This window comes from Solanum tuberosum, unplaced genomic scaffold, assembly GCF_000226075.1.
Source record: "Solanum tuberosum cultivar DM 1-3 516 R44 unplaced genomic scaffold, SolTub_3.0 scf00490, whole genome shotgun sequence".
In the NCBI taxonomy this organism is placed as follows: domain Eukaryota; kingdom Viridiplantae; phylum Streptophyta; class Magnoliopsida; order Solanales; family Solanaceae; genus Solanum; species Solanum tuberosum.
Window position 1 is genome coordinate 101,357 of NW_006239413.1, and position 16,548 is coordinate 117,904.

The window sequence follows — 16,548 nt, forward strand, 5'->3', positions numbered from 1 at the left end:
AATTCTTGTATAAATTCAAATGAATGATTTCTCCAATGAGATTAGAGATAAAGTGGGTGGGATTTAGTGATAAAAAAGATATAACTATTAGAGAATTTTAATAATTAATTAGAGATTAATTAGTGTAAAATAGAGTTAACAAAAAGAAAGTTAATTAATAAAGAAAACAAAACAAAAAGAATAGAAAAAAATATAAAATTTGACGTGGCACTGACATGGCAATGACGTGGCAGCGAGTGTAATACACTACATGCTGTGAGAGTGGTGTTACACGTCTCAGGGAGTAAATAAATTCACTTTTAAGTAGTAAAGGTGTGTAATAGGTCGTCATAATAGTTGAAGTGTGTAACTGACTTTTCGGTATAAGTTGAAGGGGGAATTTATGCCTTTTCCCCTTCAGTGTTATAAACCGTAATGTTTGAACCCATCAAGTTTAAATCCTCAATCCGTCCCTGTCCAGTTGGAAGAACCAAGAGCACCTGTTTCTTTCAACAATCTACTCGTTTAAATCTCTCTCTCTCTCTCTCTCTCTCTGTGTGTTGTACGCACACAGCGCACACTACCTAATGTAATCTGATGTTTAAATGTAATTTAATTTTAGCTTAGCTACTCCCCTTTTCCCTAGAAAAATTGACCTGCTTACTTGGTGGAGAGCCAAAAGTAGTTTCCTTTACTAATGAATTTTTTGAGTAAAAAAAAAAGATTTTATCGAGTTTTTTTTTTTTTTTTCAACTTTGCGGGTTCAAAAAAAAATCGCCTGAAACGGACGTACGAAGCTCGGGTTATGGCCGGTTGATTTTTTTTTTTTTTTTTTCAACTTTTTGATTTCAGATTATGTTTTAAACAGCATTCCTGTAGTTTCTAAATCTTTAAAGTTTCATTTTCCATAAAACAAATAAATTCACCTCAAAATGAATAGAAAATTGGTCAGTTTGACTATCGCTCATTTATCTGGTCACCTTTTCTGGGCAAGGGTTTAATTCTTTTAAACTTTTATCTTTGATTAGTATATTGGTCTGTATTTGCTGAAGTTCTGTTATGGAGTTAGGTTGTCATCAAAATCTGTGTTTTAACATGATATATTTAAGGTCATCTAGAACTTATATGCACCAAATTTCCTCTCTAATGTTTAATAGTCTTAACTGCATTTTGCTTAATTAGGATGAGGAGCACTCCATTAACTTTGGTCTGTAGAAAGTTGGTTATCTGAAATTTTGTTAACTGCAAGAGATCATTTCTAAAATAGGGGTTTTGCAACTATTGAATATCTATTTTGTTGCAAGGGATTGATGAAAACTTGAAGCTCTTCTTTTTGTATGAGCACACAGGTTTACACAAACTTGCATGAAGGCAACTTGCTAGATTCACAGATGCTCAAATTAGGCATTGACTCATCATTTGGCATTGTATATAGTGTAGGCCCATATTTCATAGTGGATAGGCAATTTCATGAAGTTGCTGTAAGTTTTCAATATTGAATGGTGATATACCGCTTTAAGTGCAACTAGCACACATCATATTAAAATTCTATCACATTTGCTTAATTTGGAGGCTGGAATGTTTTCAGCCTTCTGAAATACTGGTATCTCTTCCAATACAAGGTATTAAAATGTTGTGTTCACTCCCGTAGGTTCTGAATTTTTACCCCTTTTGTACTTCTGAAGTTTCTCAATATGTTGTCTTTACCAAAAAGTTCGGCAATAAAATGTCATTAAGTTGCTTTCTAAAATGTCATTTATTTACGAAATCTTTCCTTCTTTGTGCAGATGGCGCTATCTGGATCCACCGCTAGGGTTTTCATCTTCAGTACAGTTGGCAATTTATTGTTGATATGTGGATAGAGCTGTAAATGTGGAGATTTCTTTCATTACTAGTGATCTTAAATATAGCATTGTGGTCATAATGAAGTTTATAGGCAGTTGTCCTCTTTTTGGTGGTTGACAAGCAATTTGTATATCCTTTAAAAAACTGTACCTTTTCCCTCTTAACTCTGGTTTGGTCCCAAGTGGCTGTAAAAAATGAGCTTAGTTGAATTGCCGTTGATCCACAAACTTTTGGTGAACCAAGGATTCAAAAGATTGATTATGTTGTGTTTTGAGGCTACGTATTGATATTGCTGGAGCATTCATATGTTGAGCACTCACATACTGCTAAGAATTGTTGGTGAATGGAATTCATCAATGCATAGGTTATCAAAAGAAGCATCGGCACTTCAATGGGCGTAGGCTCTCAGCCACAAATTATTGGGTGCATTACTTTTTTGCTATGTGAAGCACAGAATTAGTATGGCCAGAAGCCTATCATATTTTTGTTCAACTTTTGCAAGAAGCATTACGGAATCTACTCTGAATTGAAAAGGTCTGGGATCCAAGCATAAGATATGACAATCAGAAAGATAAGATGGATGACAGCTCTCTCAATCAGCAAGACAATTTAATTTACATTTAAGAAACAACTCTGGAGAAACCAATAGCCTCACAAATTTAATATACAAAATAAGTAGGTCATCCTTAACTCTTTGATTTTGAGTGCTTGACAAGCCAATCAATGACAGAGTCAATATTGGTGGAGTTTTTGCATGATATCATATAGCAGCACACCTCTCTGTCTGTTACTGATTTCAATCCCCTGCACAACAAAACAATTGTTCTTAAAAGAGTCCACATAGATATAAATATATCTGCCCTTCCTTTAACTTGATTTCCAATCTTAACCATATTCCAAGGGGAAAGATATGTATTCCCTAAATTCAACTAAGACAAAGCATACTCATGAAATATTGTCTGCTTACATCTCATCAGTCAAAGCCTGCTTGGACAGAGCTCCAGGTTTGTCAATCTTGTTCCCCAATACCAGCAACGGAATACCACTCAATGATGGCTTGTTCAGCAGGTCATGGAGTTCACTTTTAGAAATGCTGAGATTATCATGATCAGCAGCATCAACAACATAACTACAGAGAAGGAGATTTAAACGATTTAGAAACACAGTACTCAAGTAGTAGAAGTTCAGTGAGGTAAGTAAAGCAGCTTCAACATAAGAAACCGAATAAACAAGAGAAAAGATGCATACACTATAGCTGAAACTGCACGACAATATCTTTCCCACATACTTCGGAATCTGGGTTGACCTCCGAGGTCCCACAATTTTATAGTGACATTACCTTTAGTCACTTTCCTCATGTTAAATCCCACCTAAATATCCAGCAATGCTCATATTGTTATCAAAGAACCAATTAACATTGAAAGCGGTATCACATAACAACTTACCGTTGGTATCATATCTTCACTATATCCACCAGTCTAAGAATGACAAAAGTGGAGCAAATTTAGTCACGTCATATGGACAAAAAAGGTTAACGGTATATGTAAACGTTGGCACTAGAAAAGGTGTTAGTTATCTACTCACAGCAATAACATTTACAAGTGAAGTTTTCCCTGCATTTTGCAGCCCTATCAAAGAAAGCTCCATTTCCTGTTTAAAGAAGAGGCTGCAGAATGAACAAGTTTCCGTGAGCTCATATGAGGAATCAACATGTTGCTGTACAAGTGCGAATGCAATATGAAACTCCAACAATTTTATAATACTATACGTCTAGACCAGCTCAGAATCAAGATGACAGTAAGTTTCCTTTGTTTGTCTCTAAAGTGAATATCCAAATCGAAGTAATAACTACACGAAAAAGGTATACAAACACCAATAGCAAGTAAATGGTCTGTGCTCAGAACACTCAGTATACTATGAATGCAACGAGGAAGGAGGGTAAACGAAAATAAAAGCAATAACTAGCCCATTGATGAAGCTCATTTTTCTAACCCAGTCTTCTTGAGCTTCATCAGACGTTCAAAGTTTCAGGCATAAGATGGAAGTTCGAAAAGAACTCTTAACTGCCAAAATGTAGAATCGGAATAAGGGGACGCTGACAATTCTCTTGACAAATTATTTCCACCTTTTAGTATCTAGACCTTAACAAACTAGAAAAAGTCATCCCGGCTATAAGGTCATGTGATTCAGAGTCTTGTACTAAACACCTACAGATTGTGTTTCTAATAATAGGTAGTCTCAATGACAATGCAACAATCTATCTACAGAAATATATCTCAAGAAGACAGAGTGCCACACACATTAAGAACCACAACTTATGTAGAAAAATCTACAAATAATGGTGAAGAATCATGATAAGACTATTGAGATTTGAAATCCGACCTCTCTTGTTCATTCATCCACAGTTGAGAAACGGAATAATGACCTTTTCTTGATCTCCTATTCCATTTTTTTCTTTTTTTGATAAGGTAAAGGTTATCTCCTATTCCAATTTCTTTCTACTATATAGCTCTTTGCCTATCTTTCCCATGTCATCAATATCAGTGTTAGGAAATACGTATGATACAAGAGGCATATCCTAAAATGGTCATTATTAACAAAATTTCAGAATAAAATTCACAATGAAATCTCAGCAACTCAAAGACTTTAATACGATTCACTAACAATTATATAGCTCATGATGGAACAAACAAAAACAAAACTCATTAACCTAAAGGTTCTACACATCTCATCGTGAAACAAAAACGATTACTCATTGCTAATCCTGAAACAACCAAAAAAAAGAAAAAGAAAACCACAGCTCGTCTAATTAAAATTCCAAATATCTCAATCAAAACACACGGAGAACAGTCGAACACAACCTCCAATCATAATCTACATTAAACTTGATTAATTATATAGCAAATTATCAAAATGCCTAAACATAAACAAAAGGAAGAAGAAAAACACAATTACAACACCAAAATATTTCCAAATATAATCTAATCATACACATTTACAACAAAATTCAGCTCCATGAATTTGCTTCAACTTTCAAACTCACAACCTAGTAAGAGAAAGTAGTGCAGAGCCAGAATTCTCACAAAGTGGTTCAAAATATGAACAAATAAAAAGCCAAATGGATTTAAACATGTATATAAACAGTACTCTAATAGCTTTTGTCAAATGAACCCCGTAGCCCAACTTGACTCCGCCCTTATAAGAGCTCGCAACATAGACTCAATCTGAAACTAGTTAACAGAGACAATATGAAGCTTACCTTCGGAGCCAATTGAGAAAAGCTTCCCAGAGACCCATGGATGACGCGAGGTATCGGAAATGAGAGAGATAGATAAGCAAATCTCAGTATAAACCACAAATTTCTCCCTCTGTCTCTTTCGCTGTTGAATTTACCTTCCCTTTTTCCTGCTTACTGTTTGCCTTATTACTATCTGCATTACGAAAATTTGAGAATGAAATGATTATGGTACAACATTACAAAATTTTGATAACATTTGCCCCTAAAATTCAAATATAATTACGAAATAGCCATGGTTATTGGAAGCTACAGTTTGTTGTATGATGAGTACGTGGACCAATACGATATCATAAAGTTGTCATAAAGGGGAACACTCGCGAAGAAGTGCGCGTGAGAGTCACGACCAATGAAATTTAAAATTGGCTGGCGGAAAGTGAGATTTTGCGGATGATTATTTGGAGTGTATGTTGGACAAAAATGTTAATCCAACAAGTAAATGGCACGCGTGTGCTACTCATGTCCGGTCATCATTGGTTATATACAATTCTTAACCTTTTTTCGTTTTTTTTGGGTTCTTTTATTTGTTCACTTTCCTCATGAAAACATATATGCACAATTTCATAATCATATTACTTTCATAAATAGATAAAACATATATTTATATTAGAACACATATAATTATGCTAAAATATATAAAATAATTTAATTTGAAAAATATCTCTTGAAATGTGAATATATGGTTGGATTTGAAAGTGAGCATGACGTCAAACTTACAATTTCAAATTAAGACGGTGATGAATTAGATGACAAAAACTTATACTAAAAACATAATATTATTATATGAAAACTAATATAAAAGAAAAATATTAAAACTGTTAGAGAATAAATGCTCGGCGAAATGGTCTGGTGAACCCTTATACTTGTATCAGTTTGTATTCTGAACCCTTCTACTTACACCTTTGTCATATGTACCCTTAAACTCAATAAAACATAATTTAACAAATCTCGCTGACCATTGACCAAACTTATGTGTCTTTAAGATGGCTGAGTTGGCGAAAGTGTGTGACTTCACGCATCTTAAGGCGAGGGAACAACTTTTTTAAGTTAAAAAAAATATTAAAATTATAAAAGAAATATTTTTTTTAAAAAACAATTAATTAAAAAGTTATTTCTTCTTCCAAGCTTAATTGCTTTCCAATCTCCATCGTTGTCTGAGTAGTAACCTCAAAGGAGCAGCATCCATGGCGAGAATAAAGGTTCATGAGTTGAGGAACAAGTCGAAGACATACCTTTTGGCTCAGTTGAAGGATCTGAAGGCGGAGCTTGCTCTTCTCCATGCTGCAAAGGTCACCAGTGGTGCTCCTAACAAGCTATCCAAAATCAAGGTGGTAAGGTTGTCAATTGCACAGGTTTTGACTGTCATCTCACAAAAGCAAAAGTCAGCTCTTAGAGAAGTTTACAAGAATAAGAAGTACTTTCCTCTTACGAAAAGTTTGGCCAGATTTGATTGTGCGGTGGCTTAGGTTGTTGTTACTGTGGAGGTTGGAGGAGGAAAGAAAAATAGTGATGGTATGCGACGGAGATGAAGACGGGTGCGGGAGAAAGTTGCACAAGTGAGATTCTTGATGAAATCTTGAGAGTCTCCATTGATGTTGGAGTTTTTGGGGGTAAAAATTTGTAGAGGCAAGAGGTTTGCTTCAGTCCATGTATGGAGGTGTAACGAGCAGGTTCGTCCATTTATCCACAATTCTCAAATTCTTGGTGTTTACAGCAACAAAGGCCGTATTTTTGCTTTTACTCTTACATGTAAGCTCAACACAGTAAAAGGGAATAAACCCAGCAAGGAAAAGAGACCAATTTCAGTTCCAGGTTCTGATGGTGTGGCGCCACCAGTTGTTGAATTGGAAGAAGGGTCTGTAGGAAATGGTGGAAGGAAGGTGGAGGAGACGAAGAATGGTGTTGTTGGTTTTGGGATTGTGAAGAAATTACCTAGAAAAGTTTTGGGGATTTTGTCCAATTTGCCTTTGGCTATTGCTGAGATGTTTGCTATTGCTGCCTTAATGGCCTCAGGAACTTTCATTGACCAAGGCGAGGCTCCAGATTACTACTTAAGGGAGAAAGTATATGTGATTCGCAGGCAAAAATGGCGACACCGGTGATGGCTTTCTTTTGGCAGTGAAATAGTGAAAATAGGGAGAATTAGAAATGCCATTAATAAATTAAAATGTTATTATTTTATATTTTATTAAATAATTTTGGTTAATAATTTTTAAAAAATAGTTATGAAATAATTATGATGTGACATTAATAAATGTGACGTGGATATGACATGTCAATTATATAAAGGAGAGTGAGCTACACACATGGTTGGAGGGGATTAAAAGTCTCATTTTATTTGAGTTTAAGGGTCCAGATGACAAAGGTGTAAGTAGAAGGGTTCAGAATATAAACTGATACAAGTATAAGGGTCCACCATACCATTTCGCCTAAATGCTTCATAAATTGAACTTTTAAATGTCTACATTGTGGATGTTATTGTGTTATATATTGATATGAGAAGAGAGATCTTCAATTTATAGAGTTTCAAACTTTCCTTTAAGAAAAGAAAAATCAAATATGGTAGAGAAATATATTTGTCTTTCAGGAAAAGTTCAAACATTTATGCTAATACTTTGACTTTTCTTTAAAAGAAAAAGTAAAACTCAAATATGGTAAAAAAAATCAGGGTAAAATCCTAAGACAAATATTTTCAAACAAATTCACAAGTACCGCCAAGTTCATAACCAAAATCTCTCAATATTTTTATTGGCAAATATCGTATAGAAAACTGTGTGTCTTTCTAAATTGACAAATATAGAGATTGTGTCTTTTTCTAAATTGACAGATATAGAGAATTCTTCCAAATCCAAAAATGAGGAGAAAAAAATGTAGTCCTTTTCTTGAATAAGAAAACATATGGTACTTTCTTTCCTTTTCCCTTCAAAATAGAATTCTAAATTCTAGTTAAATATTAGCATTGTCGACTACATAATTAGATATTGAGACTTATGGATATAATTCAAATAACTAATGGAAAACAGGGTCATATTTATCCCTGAAGTATCATAAAAGGGTCATATTTGTCCTTAATCATTCTTTTTTGATATATTAGTCCGTACCATCCATCTTTAGATACATTTTGCCCTAGGACTATTAATCCTATGTGACACCTATTTCCTCCTAATTTATTATTATACCCACTCATTTATTCCATAATATTGGAGTGAATTGGGTCCCCAAGTAAACATGATTTCTTGGTCATCTTGTTTTGATTGACCTATTAATTGGCTTGGTGGATAGAAGCTTATCAATGGAATATTTCGAGAAGAGAGCAAAATGAAAGTGAGTTTCTTGGCGGAGAAAGTGGTCTGCCTATGGGACAAGCCATTTTCTTATTTCGACAATAGTGGTATTGATTGAAATAAAGAAATCAGAAAGACAATGAGGAGATCAATGGTGGTGGTTGAAAATGACCTTGCTCCGCTTGGCAGCACAATAACAGTATCAATTGACGCAAAGTTGAGTTGGTTCTCTTCGGTTAAAAATAAAAAGATTTGGTTCCTTCAATTTTTCAACTTCAAATAATTTACTGCTACTTAAATACTATCCACGCGCCTACCTAAAATAAATGCTAGCCATCTTTCTCAGCTTGGTGACAATGGATCTGAAAAACCATATAAACTCCGGCCTGTCGATTATCTGCGATGACATACTTCCATTTTCATCATATTTACTTCTTTCTTCTGTTTCAGAGAATGTGAATGGACCAGTGCAGTGATTGGCATATATAAATAAAATAAAAGACATACACCATTGGCAAATGCAATATTTCCACATGGATGTAGTACTGCATCCTTTTCCAAACAGATCTTAACCTATGATTGCGCATACACTCGTTATCTAACCTTTGTTAGAAAATAGCATACACGGCGGAAGCATCAATTGAACTCTCTCAATACTTAAGTGGACAACTATCGTATATAATACTTTCTGTTTTCTAGGTTAGAAGAATTCCTACTTATAGAGATGTCTCCTAGTCCAAAGAGGAGAAGAAAGTATAAATCCTTTTTCTTCAAGAAAACCCAAAACTCACGTTTCTTTCTTGGAAGAAATATACAACTTTTCCTTCTTCTACTAGAAAATATGATTCTGAGTTCTAGTTAAATTGGGCACTAGAGGGACCATTACTGAGGCTTCCTATTATGGAAATAATTTCAAATAATTAATTTGAATTATTCTTACCATAATAAATTACAAATCATTCCACTAAAAATTCGTAATTGCACTCCTCTATTTATATTTCGAAATTCACCATTAAACACTTATGTAATTCCTCATGTTAAGATTACAGATACTAAATTAAATTACTGACGAATTTAATTCAATGATTAATTTCCTTTAGAGCAATACTTAACTTATTTCATGTGCCATATTCATGAATCTACCGGCCGAATTTACACATGAAAACTTATAAGTTTCTCATAAAAAGGTGTATCATCAATCTCTATATTGAGACATGGATTCCATCAACTAACTAATTATTTTACCAATATATATTATCATCATCCAATCTACCAGGCATATTGACCCATCTCAGAATCTCATCTTTTAATAAATCAAAACGATAATTAATATATATAGATCATAATCGTTATATCAAGATTAAAAATATAAGTACATTTAACAGTTTAGAGAATATGTTTTTATCAGTCAGTCTAAAACATCTATCTTTGCTCGATCCCGTTCAATACATACAAAATGCACTAGCTCGAGAAGTTAGAATTATACCATTCTCATAATCAAGATAAATTACATTTAATTTCGTGCTACAATCTTTCTGATGGTTTTGTCCAATTTCCATCTACGATTGTGAACTATAACTTTTAACTTATAAGAACCGATGATTCAATCTTCTGTGTATAAGCTTAAACTCTATACACTAAATCATCTACTATATAAGTTAAGGACACATATATGACAAATTGATCTATTTAATGTAACACTTTATTGATTTGAATAAATAAACAAACAATTGTTCAATAATAATACTATATCAAAACGCATGGTTAATAGTATATCCTAACAACCTTGGCATTCAGTACTTGGATGAGTCCAATCAAAACCACTGTGAAACATGGCCTCCTCATAGACGCAAGAACATGGCAAGTTGAGTGAAGTTAACTCAATTTGCATAAATACAATCAACTTATACAAGAAGGAAAATTTCACCAAAACAATAGAAAATGGTGGATGCAGATTGAAGTTGCATTCTGCAGATGAGGTGTGCGAAATTACGCTTTCAGGTACCCTTTTTTGTCCAAGTATGAAATAACTATATCGGCCAAATCATTAGGAGAATCGCATATCCCTTGGTTCTGACGTAAAACTATCTGCAAATTGGAAATGACACAAAACCACAAGTAAAATGAGCTTTGAGGAGGATGACAAGTAATTTGCTATCAAGTGAACATCCAAATTAAAGTAAGTTGAGACTGACAACTCAGAGATGAGAGGATTGCAATAACTGTATCAATGGCATATATTGACTGATCCTAAGTTTGATCCAGTAGGTCAAGACATCTAAAGCTAAAACATGCTGATAATCTGAAACAAGGCAATCCCAGAATCTAGGAGCACAATCAATCCCCTTATGGACAACATGTTAAACAAGCAAAACAGACTTGATCTTACCTCAGACGTTAGGGGTGGCTCGTATGGATCATCAACACCGGTAAAACCTGTGAAGTACAAAGCAAATATTACTGTAATAAATAACGTGAAGTCTTAGGTGAATAGAATTTTTTTAAAATAAAACAAGCAGAAAGATGAGAAAACCAAAAATTAGGGGGATAGGGGTGTAAACTGAAGAGCATACAAGTTTAACTAGCCCAACTAGTCCAACGTTAGGCGGATAGGTTGGTAATCCGCCCACCTAAAAGTTTGGATCTTAACCAAGATAGCAAAAACTGACACACAAAAGATGGAAAATATTTTGTTTTTGTTGGTTTGTTTGTGATCATCCAACTTCTCTCTCTATAAAGAAAAGAAAGTTGTTTGTCGTTTGACTTGTTAAGCAGACAAATTATAAGAAAACAAATACAAAATTGGTTGAGCGATGTCGGGTTGGATATGACCCATTGTTAAGGCTAAATTAACATAAACAAAGGTTGAACATATGGCCTCATTTAAACCTACTTAACCTGCTCAGATTTGGTTCAACTTGCCCATTTGGCATCCCTAAAGTAGGGTATATTGAGGAAAGTTAATCATTTAGCTGCCCAATGGATATCCACAGACTTCCAACTGACCACCCTCGTCCATCAAGATAATAAAATTTTCTGATACAAAATGCTAGTTCACAAACAAAAAATAAAGCAGAGAGATGTCAACATAACAGGCAATACCTTTTATTTTCCCAGCTCGAGCAAGTTTGTACAACCCCTTAGGATCCCTTGCCTCACATACATGCAGAGGAATATCCATGAACACCTAAAAAATTATCCAACTCAATCACCTAATAATATGTGCCAAACAGCAATCGCTCACTGGGAAAGTTAATCCTTTAAGAACCATTTATTAGCACAAACCTCAATGAAATCCCCTTCTGCCAGTAAAGCACGACAAGCATCTCGTTCCTTTCTATAGGGAGATATCAAACTGGCAATGCAAATAACTCCAGCATCCGCGAAAAGCTTTGCCACCTCCCCTATTTATATATAAAGCATTTGGAATTGTTAATTTTCTAAGAAGAATAAATAAGAGGGCTTCGGGAAATATTTGCAAAGCAAGGACCAGAAAAGAAGCCAACCAGTCCGTCTTATATTTTCTGCTCGGTCTTCTGCTCTGAAACTAAGATCACGATTCAGACCATGGCGAACATTATCACCATCAAGGATATAGGTGAGTTTTCCTCTAGCGTGTAAGCCACGACCTAGAGCACATGCGAGAGTGCTCTTCCCTGAAATCAAGTTCAATATAAAAAAAAAAGTCCATGTGTGCATGTAGGTGTATGTGTGAGAGAGAAAGCTCAGTCATTAAAGTCCTTATTTAAAAATCAGAAATAAGAGTAGTGAAAATGACAGCAGTATGCTAAATAATAAAAAAGGAGCCCCGTGCACTAGGTGCACTAAGCTCCCACTATGCATGGGGTCCAGGGAAGAGCTGAACCATAAGGTCTATTGTATGCTAAATAATAGCATCTTGAAGAAACTAATCAGCATCAGGAGAAAAAATAGATATTCATATTAAAATGTTCTGCCAAAACCCACAACAATTCTTAGGTGTTTCCAAATCAAGGCAACTCATATAGTATCTGGCAATAGCTTGTCGACAAATAATGTTCATTTCATACAATCGACACTGCAATTGAAAATGAAATAAAGTGCACTGTTTGAGGCTGACAGAGTTGAGACACCCTTTTGCAGTATTTTACTCTACTTTCAGGTTTCTGTGATGAAGAGTGTCAAACTAATGACAATTCTGCTTCTTAACCAGAATTTAGTGTTCATCAAGCAAACCAACTGATGGACTGAGAGATAAAGGTAATGTCGCAAGTACACACAAGATTATCTCATCATTCTTAATATTATAGTTTAATCAACTCTACGGCTCAACTTGCTAACATAACCAAACGGCCAAAAAAAGGGGTAAAGTAAAGTTGCCTTATTGCTGATTTGGATTTTAGCTATTCTGATTTTGGTATGTCCCGCTGTCATCTTTTCGAAGGAAGATTGAATCCCAAAATCATACAAACAGCATCTAGCTTTAAAAGAAGGTCAGTTAGTTAAAACTTTCATACTTCACTGGATAGTACCCTATAAAAGCAAAAATTTGAGAAAGGCTGCTAGCAGCGAGTTGTTCTTCCTTCTATATACATGTGATATATAAACCACTCAGCAACTGCTGCTCTTGTTCTTTATTAAGCAAAGACATGGTGGATGCAAGGCCCGCCCAAGTTCTAACAATAACAATACCCAGAAATTTAGGAAATGGATAATGCTACATATAAAATGGTCGGAAATGGATTGTAAAACATATACAATGGTATGATAGAAAACAACATCTGCAAAGGCAAGAGATCCACAGAAAGAGAGAGAACAGAGAAAAATTCCAGATCCAATATGAGGATTCTGACATTTTAAACTAACCTGAACCACTGAGACCCGTTACCCATATAACACAACCCCGTTGTTGAAGCAACTCGTCTCTGTCACATTTCTCTACAGAGCACTTGTGCCAGACAATGTTTGTTGAATTCCCTATTGTAGACATCTGAGGTATACCTTTACCTAGTTAGATGATTGTCCGATTAGTAACAATATTTTGGTGAAGCCAAAATTACGTCCACTAGAAATAAGAACTAAGAAGTCATAATACACTGTACATAAAGACAGAATAATCCATTATCCTTTTTCATGTACAGTCAGCTGAATTTTGAGCTAATCAGAAGCATTGAATTAGAGATTAAAACTGTTGCCTAAATCCAAGGAAGTAGCAGGTTCACAAAAAGCAAAGAGTTTTCTATTTTTTCACAACAGCAAATGACAATATTGAGTCCAGGAGTCAATTCTCACATTGACTTGGCATTATATATATATATATCAGCAAAGCAATCTATTAGCACAATAATGTTAATGCGGGATGGATTGGTGTGGCTTCTCTACTCCTAGGACACCAGAATATCGAACCATGAATCCTCCTAGAATCCAGAGCACTTCGTTGAAATACATCCTGCATTTTCACCTTCCTATGCATAATCAGTACTACTGGCCCAATCATGGTTACTAATAAAATAACACAAGAAGCCAAAAACCAGACAAAATAGTAGGTATAAAGTAAATTGTCCAATGTTTCCAAATTAGTCCAACTTCGTAGCATCTCTGGCATAAACAGTATATCTCAGAGAGATCGCATTTCTTTGGGTTGGTAGTAGTGGAATGCTTTCATCATCTAAAACAAAGAACATCTCCAACCAAAAGATAAGTTCAATAATACCACTCACGGTAAATATCACAATACTTCTTGTGAATCTCCGTGATCCACTTTTCCCTGGAACTATCAATACACCGAATAGCCGATTGGGAACTACACTCTTTCATAACTATACTAATAAGGGGTGGGGGAACGGAAGTACAGAAGTGAAGTAACGAACGCAGCTCAATTTTCAGATTGATACAGCATTATATATATATATATATATATAAGCAGAGCAATCTAAATTAGCACAATAATGTTAATGCACAGCAGATAGCAAGTATTTGAATTCAGTATTTCCCTACTAAGCAGAATTATTAAGCATAAAAATGTAGCTAAGAAGGAAATAGGAAACAAATCAAATGAAAGAAAGGTTTTTAAAAAAAAAACATCTACCAGCAAAGCCATTGCAATCATTTGTAGGCAAGTCTTCGTTGGAATCACACCCTACCCGCTGAAATTTTTCAGCTTTTCCGTTGACATGAGACATCCTAGAAGCCTCAATTGCTCTTAAAGGCCCTATAAAGCTCGTTTTGACCTCGCTACTAGAAACACTGAAGCCAAACGATTTACCTGGTAGCTTTGATAACCCTAACTTTCTCGACGATGTCTCCGGAAAATCAAATTCCGGCGAAGTCCGATAAATCGACGAACATTTTCCAATTGCAACCATTTTGAATCGCAATGAGCGAATTATCATTTGTTCAAAATAAATAAGATGTACACTTATATAATAACAAATAAATACATAAAAAAATGTAGAGTGGACATGAAGATAGGAGGAAAAAATAGTAATCAATTAGATTCCAATGAGGATATATTATAAAATTACAGAATACAGTTATGTACAGAGAGAGAGAGAGAGAGGGAGGTACGAGAAAAAGAAAATACAAGCTGGTGGGGTCAGAAAGCCATGGAGATCGCGAATGGCGTGCAGTGGTGCAGTGAATTGGTGCAGATTTTACGGTGGTTGGCGGTAGAAGTGGTGGATTTACGGTGGTGAGCTATATATATGTGCCTTAACAAAATTTGAGATCATGGATAAACCAGCAAATATACATATAGCAGAAGTAGGGGTGTTCACGGGTCGGTTTTGGTCGGTTATTGGTCAAAATCAAAACCAAACCAACTTAATCGGTTTTAAAATTATCAAAACCAAACCAAACCAAATATAATATACATTTATCGGTTCGGTTGTTTTTGGTTTTGGTTTGGTTTGGTTTTAGATTGTTAAGAACCGATAGTTATTGGTTTGGTTATGATTTTGTTCGAAAAAAATCGAAGAAATAACCGAACCGAACCGAACCAACAAGTTATATACATAAATTTTATTATTATACATACATAATATATTATATTCATAAACAATTTTAAAGATTTTATATATGTTTCAACAAAATTTATTTATAATTTACTTATGAAAGAAAACATGTCCAAGGTGAGAACATTTTTCTTATTGGGTTCATGTATATGAGAGTCTATGAAAATTAATTGTGGGACTGAAAATGTCATTGTCTCTTCCTTCTATGCCAAAATAGTGAATTTTGAAGTTTTATTCAGTAAATTCAATGATCCAAAGTTCTGTAATGCCAGTCAATCTAACTATTTTTTCGTTTGAATGGATTGCTGTCACTTTTTTCACGTTTTGAAAGATTGTTTCTTTATTTTTATGTATGGTTAATAACCGAATAATCGAACCAAACCAAACCAAATATAATATACATTTATCGGTTCGGTTGTTTTTGGTTTTGGTTTGGTTTGGTTTTTCGGTTTGGATCAGTTTTTATCCAAACCATGAACACCCCTAAGCAGAAGTAAGGGGTGGTTTGTTAGGCCGGATAAGTTGGGATATTTTAGAATTAAATGTAGACTTAGCCGTCAATTTTTTTTAATTTAGGAGTTAATTGTTTCTCTTTTTCTGTCTATTCGTAATATTATCAATTTTATTTTAATTCACACTTCAAATACATATATTTATATTAATCATTTATATATAATCTATATATATATATAAACCTGAATAAAATCACGCTGATGTGGCATGCTTCATTGATCAGTATACTATTTATTCATTGTTTTTAGAATTTAGAATTTTTTCCTTCTCATTTTCTGTTCAATAACCTTTTAAAACAATTATTTACTTTCCTTATTATTAGCCTTTACTACATTTAACTCTTCCTTCAAAAAGGAAATATGTAACTGATAACCCACGTATTATCAGTTTTTTTTTAATGCTTAATCACCTATAATTAATTAGACAATTCATTCCCCTATTTATGCATACCTTCTTAGACATTTTCCTTTGGGATTTCATGTAAGTATTTTTTTTCATATCTTCTTATACCTTTTTGGGGGGTTTCATGTAGTTTTTTTTCTTCTCTTTCATCTTCTTCCTTTTATTTTATCCATCCTTGATTTTTATTTTTAATATATATATGTTAGCGTCATTTTAAACAGGATAATTACTATGAAGC

At 34.3% G+C, this 16,548-nt stretch overlaps 4 protein-coding genes across 8 annotated transcripts in view; 2 read left to right on the plus strand and 2 right to left on the minus strand.

Annotated features, from left to right (window-relative positions):
- LOC102587249 (single myb histone 6-like) overlaps positions 1-2,098 on the plus strand; it is a 13,261-nt gene extending 11,163 nt beyond the window's left edge. For all 3 annotated transcript variants that reach the window (XM_006364345.2, XM_006364346.2, XM_006364347.2), the window contains exon 7: positions 1,767-2,098. In XM_006364345.2, coding sequence (XP_006364407.1) covers position 1,767 — 1 coding nt within the window. In that variant the 3' untranslated portion in view covers positions 1,768-2,098. The remainder of the gene's footprint in view (positions 1-1,766) is intronic.
- Positions 2,099-2,331: 233 nt separating this feature from the next.
- On the minus strand, positions 2,332-5,275 carry LOC102588003 (ADP-ribosylation factor-like protein 8A). The gene is made up of 6 exons (XM_006364348.2): positions 5,084-5,275; positions 3,409-3,490; positions 3,270-3,302; positions 3,073-3,194; positions 2,792-2,953; positions 2,332-2,628 (listed from the first exon to the last, which is right to left on the minus strand). The coding sequence occupies exons 1-6, from the start codon at positions 5,119-5,121 to the stop codon at positions 2,511-2,513; spliced, it is 555 nt and encodes a 184-aa protein (XP_006364410.1). The 5' UTR covers positions 5,122-5,275; the 3' UTR covers positions 2,332-2,510.
- Positions 5,276-6,288: 1,013 nt separating this feature from the next.
- LOC107058344 (60S ribosomal protein L35-like) lies at positions 6,289-6,666 on the plus strand. Its single transcript, XM_015303928.1, has one exon. The coding sequence runs from the start codon at positions 6,304-6,306 to the stop codon at positions 6,583-6,585; it is 282 nt and encodes a 93-aa protein (XP_015159414.1). The 5' UTR covers positions 6,289-6,303; the 3' UTR covers positions 6,586-6,666.
- Positions 6,667-10,089: 3,423 nt separating this feature from the next.
- LOC102588333 (adenylyl-sulfate kinase, chloroplastic-like) lies at positions 10,090-15,108 on the minus strand. 3 transcript variants are annotated; one of them, XM_006364349.2, is made up of 7 exons: positions 14,966-15,108; positions 13,249-13,389; positions 11,910-12,059; positions 11,689-11,807; positions 11,506-11,590; positions 10,793-10,839; positions 10,090-10,491 (listed from the first exon to the last, which is right to left on the minus strand). In XM_006364349.2, the coding sequence occupies exons 2-7, from the start codon at positions 13,370-13,372 to the stop codon at positions 10,393-10,395; spliced, it is 624 nt and encodes a 207-aa protein (XP_006364411.1). In that variant the 5' UTR covers positions 13,373-13,389; positions 14,966-15,108; the 3' UTR covers positions 10,090-10,392. The 3 variants fall into 3 exon arrangements, with proteins under 3 accessions (XP_006364411.1, XP_015159417.1, XP_006364412.1); XM_015303931.1 differs by having other exon boundaries at positions 14,950-15,108; XM_006364350.2 differs by lacking the exon at positions 14,966-15,108 and adding an exon at positions 14,471-14,939.
- Between the last annotated feature and the right edge of the window lie 1,440 nt (positions 15,109-16,548).